Raw genomic sequence first — 11,407 nt, forward strand, 5'->3', positions numbered from 1 at the left:
TAATATGTCATGCCTGTCATATCAAGGACATCATAATCATCTGCTGTTGTGGTCTGTTATCACTGTATATTGCTAAAACCATTACAGTGTCAAATTCTACTTTTAAGTAGATATACTTCCAAGTATGGTGGTTCAACCTCATAGAAAATACTACATCTGCTGTCATGATTTTCAGATATTTCCATCGATACTATGATCACCTGTCCATATCTTCATTGCTTGTATATTGAGATACTAAAAGTAATAGCATTAGGAAGTATGAAGTACTTTTAGAACTAATTTATCAGATTTTTCCATCTGGAAGAGAGATCTATCCCTTTGACTTTTAGAAACTTTTCTTCATTTAATTTGATATTATGTTATTCTAACTGAAATTACTCAATTACTTCTACTCTTGACTTCTGGTATAAATATATTTATTTTTGTCATCTACCTGAAATAGAGGTTTTATAGGAGACCTTTCCTATGTTAAACTCTGACTTGGTTTCCCATTAGGAAATCTTTTCAGTCTGGTGATATCTGCTCTGTATGTAGCTTTTAATGAAAATAGTTTTCTGATGGCTGTTATGCCTGCTAAAAATAGAATTAATTTCAAAACTTCTTGGTCTTGGATGTTTCCTTTGTAGGGAAATGAGTCCTAATTCATAAAAATGAGTCCTAACTCAACTCTGAGAAGGAAAAGCTGTGTCTCCATTCCATTTTGATCAAGTTGTCAGTAAATCTGTGCATCTGTGTATCTTCCATACCACAAACAAACAAAAAAACCTCTCTGTGTCCAGCCTGAATAACAGTCAACAACAAACCTGTACATAATCTACTAGTTTAGGATTTCATGTATTGGTAAGGCATTATTGGCTTCAACTTTGCCTTTAGAAAGGAGAATATGACTATCAGGAAGAAAATCTTAAAGAATTTGTTGTATTGGTGGGAAAGCAGGGATAGGAAACAAATGAGGGAAGACACTCATGGAGGCATTTGACACTAGTGTTTCTTCCATGCATTCAGAACCAAAGAGCAAGGTGGCAAAACATGATTTCTTCGTGAAAGAGGGAAAAATTAAGGTATATATAGTACCTAGTAGGGGATAAAAGATGTGAGAAGTACACTGGAAGCTAGGGAGATTTAAATTATTGAATACATCCCATGTTCTTTGATTTAAAGTATTAATAAAATTCACAATCTTGTCTGGATACAGGAAAAAATGTGTATAGCATCTCTAGAGTAGGAATTCAGGGACTGAAGTCATATAGGAAGACTGAAACTTCTGTTGAAAATCCCTGACTAGTAAAGCGTAGAGGATGTAAGTCTTTTGCATATGATCTTAAGAAGCTACTCTTTTCCTAGGAGTGTTCTGCTTTACTTAATTTAACTGTATAAAGTCTAGGACTGTATTGGGGTATGAATACTGGCATATAATAATACAAATTACATTAAGTGTTTCATAGCAGAGATTTTTCAGAACTGTTGTTTTTCTACAAGTTTAGATTAAGCTTTTATTGAAATCAGCTTTTAAATATTTGCACCAGAAAATGTGATTTGCCTTGTTTTGGTACATCCTGAGTTATACTGAATTTGTGAACTACTTTTATTACTTTGCAACTACTGGGTCATAAACTTGGATTAGTTTTATAGGATTTGGTATATGAGTTGACAGATATGATATATGATGACACTTTATCATTTATTGCTTACACATACTAGTTATTGGGAAAGGATGGGGGCAGTTCACATTAACCACAAGATGGGATTTCAGTTGCTTACCCAAGTGTCTCTCATTCATTCGTTCATTTGCTATCAGTTATAGCAGATATATTGCTTCTTCAAGCCTGTCACACCAATAAATCATTTCAGATTGTATGCATTTGTACAGTGTAGCATGAATTTTAAAGGAAATCTCCTATTTTCTTTTCAATCAGATGAGCAACGTGAAGAGACTACGGCCACGGCTCACTGCTATTCTTTTTAAGCTTCAGTTTGAGGAGCAGGTGAACAACATCAAACCTGACATCATGGCTGTCAGTGCTGCTTGTGAAGAGATAAAAAAGAGTAAAAGCTTCAGCAAGCTGCTGGAACTAGTACTGTTAATGGGAAACTACATGAATGCGGGTTCTCGGAATGCACAGACCTTTGGATATAATCTCAGCTCTCTCTGTAAAGTGAGTTTTGAAATGTCCATGTTGAGTATTACATTCACTTCTTTATTTGTTTTTATTGCACTTCCTAAATACCTTATTTTGATGTTTTCTCTGCAGTTAATTTTCTGTATTTATTTATTTTTTCTCCTTAGTTCTAAACATTAGATGATGATTTGAACAATACGAGCTTATCTATGTACAGTCGTCTTATGACTGGCTTGCATTTAAACTTTCAGAATATTTCATATTGAGGCAATTACAATAAAAACCAAAACAAACTAAAGCTATGGAAAGACCGTATCAATGTGATCCTGGTTGCACTGTAGATTTAATGTCTGAACACTTCTAAGATTTTAATCTGTTATGAGATAGTTATGATTTCTCTTTCTTATAACATTTTTCCTTATCTGTTTTCCTTTTATTGTTGCTCAGCTTCATTAGTTTCCTGCTGCTTCTAATTTTCCTTATGTAAAAGTTGAAAGAGTGACAATATAATGCAAGAAGACATCTATTCTTTCTTGAGTGTTAACTTAAAAACAGTTCTAAGCCCAATTGACTAATCCTTATTTAGTGCTATATTTTTTTTTACCAATCACCACCATTAGCCATTTCACACAAATTGGCATTTCATTTTGTCACAGCTTTGCATGGCTGTCCAGAACATGGCTTGTCTTTTGTGTTACTGTTGCTACTGCTGAAATGCACCACTCACCACCTCACTGTCCTAACACCCACTGTTTGGTCTCCAAAAACATTCAGCAAGCATCAATGAATGTCAGTGAGTGCCATTTTTTTCCACATGGAGTTCAGTGGCACACTTTTGCTTTATATGCACTTCTATGTCAGATGCCATTTTGTCAGACCATCCCTCTACTGCCATCTACTGCCAGTGTATATCAACAAAATGTAATAAGGGAATTTTGTCAGGAAGGTTTGTCCTCCACTGCCATGCCACCAACATCCACTTTCGATGATGTGGGCCAACGTAGTAACATAGAAGGCGTTCATTATTTTTGCCCTCTCATATATATATATGAGGAATATATAATATATATATTATATATTATTTACATATTCTGTATGTGGACCAAGACAATTCCTCTTCACTCAGTGCATCTCAGTTAAGGCAAAAGGTTGGAACTCACACTCTAGGTTCTCAATAATCAGCATATTTTCAGATTTTTTCCCCTCCAGCAGTGTAGTGTAGCCTCCTGTAAAGGCAGATAACCTGTAAGCTTGCAAATCTAACTAACTTGCTTGTCTTCTGCATTTAATACCAGAGCACTGTAGGGTAAGCCACAACCTAAAGTCAGTTCTTCCTATGTAGAGCAGTTCAAGCTCTGTTTTTATTTACTACATCTTAAATTATTTATCCAAGATCATTCTTTTCATATTTATTCTGCTTTGCAAAATGCTTGTGATAACTATCTTCATATTGTTATGGAGCCTGAACAGCGTGTGTTAGCACAGTGAGACAGTTGGTGAGATGTTTCAGCAGAGGCAACAGCTATATGAAAAAAAAATCCACAATCCAGACAGCCATGCAGATATTTACAAGCATGGTATGCAGGCTTTTGTTCATCGCTGGTGAAAATATATAATTAATGGTAGTGGGTATATAAGCAAATAGTGTTTTCTAGCTGAAAATTTACTCTATCAATTAGGGCTATTGTGCTCTTTGTATCTGTTCTGTTTTCCATTAACATAAATAGGAGGCATTATTTTTGGAGCAACCTATGTAGTTAACTTGTTAGGAACTAGGTTTCTTAGAATCGTGGAATAATTCAGGTTGAAATGGATGTCAGTAGACACCTAATCTTCTGCTCAGAAAAAATACTGATTGCTACTAATAGACTGTTAGTGAATTAGATATAAAGCTATAAGCCACTACAGAAAAAGGTAATTATCTCCTTATAATCAAAATGCCTAGTATGATGTAATTTTGATATTATGTCACGTCATATGATTAGAAATGGTGATACTATTTTGCATAATACATAACTATATATTATAGTATTTGATATATTTCATTTACTTAAGAAATATACAAATAAAAAATAAAGTTCAAATGGCTAAGTTTTCATACATATTTGATTTGGCGTTGCTTCATACTGATTGTTTGTATATGCCAGATCATGCTGGTTAAAAACTTTTCTTGATTGAGATAATGCTACCTTAATGGTATTGGGAAGTATTTGGAAGCTGTTTAGGAAGTATGTGAGTGCCAAGCCTTCATTGGTTATGAAACTGTGTCTTGTAATTTTTGCATTTTTCTAAGCAGTATGTTCTGTCTTAGTTAATGTATAATCCCTTCTGTTCTGAGAATAATAAACTGATTCAATCGTTACAAAAAATGAATGTCAAATTGAAAGATGATCCCACCCAAACCACTACTTCTTGACTGAAAAACTATGAGGCTACCAATTGCAGACTGTGTGGTGCAGACTGCTCAGCATTTTTCAGTAAGGTTTCACAGTAACGTTGCTGTTCTTCTCTTTTTTGACTATGCATGGGAAACTCGATGAGTTATCCACTTTCCAAAGATAAACCCATATCTTGACTTCTTCCTACATCATGAAGAATTCAAATATAAATAAGTCTGCTTCATATGCTGAGAAGAAAGGTATGATGTTGGTGTGCTAGTAGTAAAGGAAAAAAATGGAGGCACAGAGCTCATCAGAATTATTGTTTGTATCATCTTGATCTTAGAAAATAATTGATGACTTTTAACCGGAAGGAATGAAATGCCGACTTGATTGTTAAGCACCATTCAGAATTCTCCGTTTCAGTTTGACACTATGGGAAAAACAGTATATGTTTATCTGATATTCTGATTTTTATATCAAGCCAATCAGATGGCTACAACAGAAACAGATAACTGAATGCTTGCTTATTGTCAGTTGTTAGTATTTTTACATACATAGATACAAGTTCTAAACTGATCAGGCTTGAAATCATTTTTGTATGTACAAAAGATTCAGACAGAAAGTTTTATGCTTAATGATTTTGGAAGTCTAACTTTTTGAATGTTCAGATCTGTGAACTGAACTAGGACTTGTGCAGACTGAGATTGTAGCTTACACTTCTTGCATGTTGTTAAGTCAGAGTTAGCATCACAGGTAAGGAATCATCCTGTGGAGTGTATATTTACATCATTTATTGATAAATTTTGCAGATTTATCTCTGAATTATTTGTTTACATTATCATAGATCTGATCATGATTTCACAGACACTGATACATTGCTTAAATAAATACATTTTAAAAGAGAAACATATACTGTTTCTTAGAAATGAACTCAAATATTTCATAGAAAAATATTTAATTCTTATTTTTATCAAGGATGGGAAAAAGAATCCACTACTTCAGGTTTTCTCTAAGAACTGCTCCAGTTCAACAGCTTGTTCTTACCTTTTTTCTTATTCACAATTAGCAATATATATTAATTACCAAAATATTCAGAGGCAATCTTATCCTCAGTGTTTTAACACCTTTTTTTTTCCTGCCTAGCTGAAAGACACGAAGTCAGCAGATCAAAAAACAACACTGCTCCATTTTCTTGTAGAAGTGTGTGAAGAAAACTATCAAGATGTCCTGAATTTTGTTGAGGATTTTCAGCATTTGGATAAAGCTAGTAAAGGTTTGTATAACTAATTCTGAGTGTATTGCAGTACTGTTTTTTTTTTTCCTGTGAGATGATGCTTATTTTATACTAATATTATTTTTAGAATGTACATTATTGGTCTAAATCATTGGTCAGTAACTTTTGCTCCTGCAAGTGTTCTTGAATATAGTATATAATTCCATCCTTTTTAATTACAGGATTTCCCATAATACTTCTTCTAACATATCCTTTGGATTCAGTTTCCAGAAGAGATTTCTTCTAGAAGTTCTTTTTTGTTAAAAGATCTTAAATCACTTTCATCTTTCTGTCTGATCATGTGGTTGGCAACCTTGCCCACAGCATTGGGGTTAGAACTAGATGATCCTTGATATCTATTCCAACCCAAGGCATTCTATGATTCCATAATTACTGGGTGTCTTTTTGTTCAGAAATGCAGAAAGGCTATGGCTTGTTCATACTTTCTTGGTGGGTGAATGATGTTCCTTTCCATCCCTACAGTTCTGAGTATGTTTTTATCAGAGACCCATTGTGATGCCTCATCTATTCCAACCTTCACCTTACTTCCACCTTCCAGCTTCACTGGTCCCTGATACTGTTCCAGAGTTCCTTATTCCCAGCTACACCCTATGCCTGTCAAATTTCGGCATCCAACCCCCACTCCACCTTCACTATTGTTTTTCCTATCTACAAAGATAGACCTAGTAGAGTTAATAACTAGTAAATCAAACTTAGGACCCTTCCGTGGCTTATTTTCTACTCCACATTTCCATCCAATTTGGAATTGTCCAATTTAGTGCTACTATCCCATAAATGACACTCTCCCTTCTCCTCTAGGGAGAGTCATACATATCCAGTAAGATCGGTTGAGAGCTTGGCCAATTTTCTTAGTCATTCTCAAGTAACTATTTTCTTGCCAAGCTATGACTGTGTACTACAATCACACTGATTGTCATCAACGTCTTATACGTGCTTTCAAATCCTGATTTTCAATGGTCCTTCCTCTTCTGCTGTCCACTGTGGTCTGGGTGCTTTCTTCAGGCGGGTATGACTTATCCATGGTGTCAGTCCTTCTACTTTAGCTGCTGTGTGGGTGGTTAGAAGTACTTGGTAGGGTCCTTCCCACTTTGGTTCCAAAGGTGAATCTGAGAGCGATTTAACATAAATATAGTCGCCTGGTAATACATCATGCACTGGATCATCCAGCCTCGTGCCCTGATACCAAATACTGTTTTCTCAATTTTCTTTAACAGCTTTGCCAAGCTGACCATATACTCACTCAACACCTCATGCCCTGCCTGCCTAGAGATTCCCTTTTTTACAGTGTAACATCACCCATAAAGAATCTCATATGGGCTTAATCCTTCCTTAGTTTGGGGTTTTGTCTGAATTCTTTAAAGTGCCAGAGGCACTGCCTGTGGCCACAGAATCCCAGCCTTTTGGCAAAGTTTCACTATCTGTAATTTGACCAGATGATTCATTTTCTCCACCTGGCCACTTGACTGCGGCCTACAGGGTGGGTGCAGTTGCCAGTCAATTCCTAATAATGTTTTTATGTGTTGGACCACCTTACCAACAAAATGTGGGCCTCGATCTGATGAGATTGCTACAGGAACCCAAACCTCAGAATTATTTCATGTAACAGCACTTAAGTTACCTCCCTGGCCTTATTAGTCCTAGAGGGAAATACCTCTAGCCACTGTAAAAAGGTATCAGTTAGTACCAACATACAGTGATACACCCCTTTTATTGAGAGTTCTGAGAAATCTATTTGCCATTGTTGCCCTGGAAGGTTCCCTTTCCCAAAGGCCCACTTGTACCCTGTTCCTGGTACTAAGATCGTACTTTGTAGTGTCTGTTTGCCCAGTGTATTTTCTCATCCTCCTCTTGAACCAGTTTCCATAAAATACTACAGGGCATAACAATGTGTCCATCTGGGCGTACACTGATCTGTCAGCTTGCTCTCTTCCCTTCTACATCATTAATTAGATTCCTATCCTCTTTAGAATATTTTACAGATTCTGACTCAGATTCAGAGCTTTTAAGTTTACCGTCTGAAATTAAAGCCTTCTTCAACTACCAATTCTGCCACCTGATCCATCACCTTTTTTCCAGTTTCCTGTACAATATTACCTTTCTGATGTCTTCTATAATGTATAATAGCCATTGGTAGATTTACATCATGCTGTTTTCCTTGTGTGTGAGCAATCCTTGTTCTTTTCAGATGGTACTACAAGCGTGTAGCATCCCAAATACATAATTAGCATCTGTCCATATATTCAAGACTCTTGTCCAGGCATTTATTTCAGCCTTCTGAGGGAAAATCCCCACAGGCAATGGTTGTGCTTTGATTACCTTGTCAGCAGCAGTTACTGCATATCCTGCCTTACGGTTTCCTTGTCTCACTGCTACCGTCAGTAAACCAGGTGTTTTCTGAATCTTCTAAGGGTTCGTCCTTCAGGTCTAACCAGCTCAAAGTAGTCATGAAATACTGGTTCTCCAGGAGTTCCACTAAGGAAAGATGCTGGGTTGACAATATCAGTTACAATTATTTCTACATCATCCTTCTCTACCAGGATGGCTTGAGATTTCAGGAACCTTTGGGGTGAGAGCCAATGCTCCCCTTTGACCTCCAGTACAGTAGACACTGTATGAGATATTAAAACTGTTATTATTTGGCCTAGCATAAATTTACTGGCTTCTTGAATATTTGAATATTGAATCATGAATATTGAATATTGAGTACTAGTGCAGCCACCGCCCTCAAGCACCATGCCATCCCTTACTAACTTCATCAAGCTGTCTGGAGAAGTGTGCCACTGCCCTTTGATAGGGTCCAAGGTTCTGGGCAAGGACTCCTAGGGCTATTCCTTGTTTTTATGCAAGAACAGCCAGAAGGGTTTGATCATGTCTGGTAGCCCCAAAGCAGGGGGCCTTCAGGAGTTCTTGTTTCAGCTGAGGGAATGCCCTCCTTGCTTCCCCATTTCATATAATATTTTGGCTTTACCAACAGTCCGTAGCTGTGTATCCACAGTTGGCACCATCCTGTCATTCCTGGGAACATATGGAGTTCCTTGGCAGTTTATGGCTCAGGGGTTTGGCAGGTGGCTTCTTTCCTGACAGTCCTTAATGTTTGAAGTCCAGCTGTAATCTCATATTCCAAATACGTCACTTGGTGTGGAATTATTTGTGCTTTCTGTTGAGAAACTTGATAATCATTTAAACCAAGAAATTCAGCAAACTTACAGTCCATTGCACACAGTCCTCTTTTGTTTCCATGGCATCCATGTACTGCAGTAAAATTCTACCCTGGGATGGAAGAACCCAAGTCTCAGGCTCATAAGGTGACCAGCTCTCAAAAATCACTGAGCTGTTCTCACAACCCTGGGTAACACTGTCCAGGTTAACTGCATCTTCTCTCCCCGTATTAGGGTTTTCCTATTCAAAGGCAAATAACCTTAGGCTTCCCTTGGCCAAACCAGGCAGAAAAGGCATCCTTCAAATCCAGAAGGTAAACTCCACCTACTAATTCCTTAACTTGGTTAATAAAGTGTATGGATTTGCCACCACTGAGTGTATGCATTCAACAATTCTATTACTTGCCCTCAAATCTTGTACAAAACTATAGGCATCTTGTACCAACTATAGCTATAGTTGGATTGTATTTGGATTCACATACAATTAGTAATCCAGACTCCAAAAAATTATCTATTATTTCTTTTATCCTACAATCACATATCCTCAAAGGGCACTGCTTTACCCTGACTGGGCTGACTCTTGCTTTTAACTTAACTGCTATTTAGGGCTGCAATTTTGGTTCTGCCAGGTATCCCTGGTATCCACACTCCTAAGCATACCTCATTTAAGATTTCTGTAACTTCTGGTGGTACAACCTTATTTCTCCCAGTTTGTATTAAAGTCAAACTTACAATTTTCAATCAGTTAATATTGTTTGACTCTTAGCTCCAGTTTTATTGAATTTAATCTCTGCATTCATTTGTTCTAATAAATCTTGCCAGAGTAACCTGGCATGTACAAGAATTTATGTATTCCTACTTGTTTCCTCAGCCTATATTTAATTGATCCCAAAAGTAAGCCTTTTCTTATTGAGCAGTAGCACCTACTACTCTTACAAAATCATCTACGGGTGATAAGAGGCACCCGTATCCACCAGAAGATAAACCTCTTTATCCTGCTCCCCTAGCTGCAATTTAACCAGTGGATCTGTTAGGGTAAACTTCCCAGGTTCCCATCCTTCAGCTTTGCAATCAGAGACAGTTCCCTCTCAGCTTGGTAGGATTTCTCCACCAGTGTCCCATTTCCCTTCAGTTTGCACACTGCTTTCCGTTCCAGTGGGGTGGAGTCCTTCCTGGGTTCTTCTAGCCCCCCCTACCTCTTTCTGAGGGGATCTCTGGGTCCTACGGCCCTAATCTAGTGCCACAACAGTAACAATTGCTGTTATTCCCAATTTCCTTCCTATCTCTGTTTCTAAATCAGTTGCTTTTTTTGTTGTTGTTTTTTGTTGTTTTTTGTTTTTTTTTATATCGCTCACCTCTCTTTGGTCCTGACAACCCTATTACACCCTGCTCATCTTTGCCTTCCTCACCCTATGTCCTTCCCAAACTTTTTCACTTTCCAAACTCTCATCATTACATAAACTACTAACATCATATTTCAGTTTCACCTCCTCCTCTCCAGAGGCTTCCAGTGCTAACACTGAGATTTCGGGTTTCCTAGATCTCTGCAGATGAAGGCTACTCTCACTTCCAGTACCCTATCCTCTCTGCCTTCCCCTTTGCAAGTAATGCTATTTACATCAGCAGTCTCTGTCCCCAGCTCTCTCTCTCACACCAAGTTCTGCTTGCGGGGGAATGGTGTGGGGGGGTTGCTCTCATGTTACCGCAGATAAACTCTCTTTTTAACCCTTTTTTCCTTTGCAAACTATTCCACTATTCGTACCCTCAATTATATCTCTGTATACCATTAACAATTCCACTTTCTTATACCATCAAAACAGCTTGTCCCATTCCCTTCAAAACCCACAAATCAAACAATACAGGTCTTCAGTTTCCATAAACACCCTTAATACCATATAGCATTCCCCTAACAATCCGTATCCTTTGGTTATGAACACTTCGTTATAGAACTAGCACTGATTGACCCATCTCCCTCACGCACCTCCTTGCAAGCAGAACACGATATTACATAAACAAGTTGACACTCATTCCCCGAATGGAATGGGAATCTCTCTATGGGTTCGTCGTCCCCATTCATAAATTCATACAAAAACGTAAAGACAGACAACGATCATTGTTATACTCCGCACTCACCCTGCAGCTGTGCCACATCTCAAGTATTCAGCACATTCACTCGCAATCACACATAATGCTGGCTTTACACTTTACCAAATCAGAGCTCTGGACTCCTTTTGAGTGTTTTGATAGCAATTACTCAAATACACGGTACTGAACACTTACAACAGATGGTGATAACAATAATACAACCTACAACTCCCACGTTATCATTTGACAAGATACCTGTTGTTACCAGTCCTCTAAGGGAGAGCTATTGCTCTTTCCTCGTGTACGACTTACAAGGTCCCCTTCGTACAAACTTCCCCAAGGAGTCTCCCTACCCCAGCCAGCGACATA

General features: G+C 37.7%; 1 protein-coding gene across 4 annotated transcripts in view; it reads left to right on the forward strand.

Moving 5' to 3' along the window:
• DIAPH3 (diaphanous related formin 3) overlaps positions 1 to 11,407 on the forward strand; it is a 234,604-nt gene that overhangs the window by 118,437 nt on the left and 104,760 nt on the right. For all 4 annotated transcript variants that reach the window (XM_010728753.3, XM_010728755.3, XM_031557836.1 and 1 more), the window contains 2 exons: positions 1,917 to 2,156; positions 5,645 to 5,774. In XM_010728753.3, the coding sequence (XP_010727055.1) occupies positions 1,917 to 2,156; positions 5,645 to 5,774 (370 nt within the window). The remainder of the gene's footprint in view (positions 1 to 1,916; positions 2,157 to 5,644; positions 5,775 to 11,407) is intronic.

The sequence above is a fragment of the Meleagris gallopavo genome, chromosome 1 (assembly GCF_000146605.3).
Source record: "Meleagris gallopavo isolate NT-WF06-2002-E0010 breed Aviagen turkey brand Nicholas breeding stock chromosome 1, Turkey_5.1, whole genome shotgun sequence".
NCBI classification, from domain to species: Eukaryota; Metazoa; Chordata; class Aves; order Galliformes; family Phasianidae; genus Meleagris; species Meleagris gallopavo.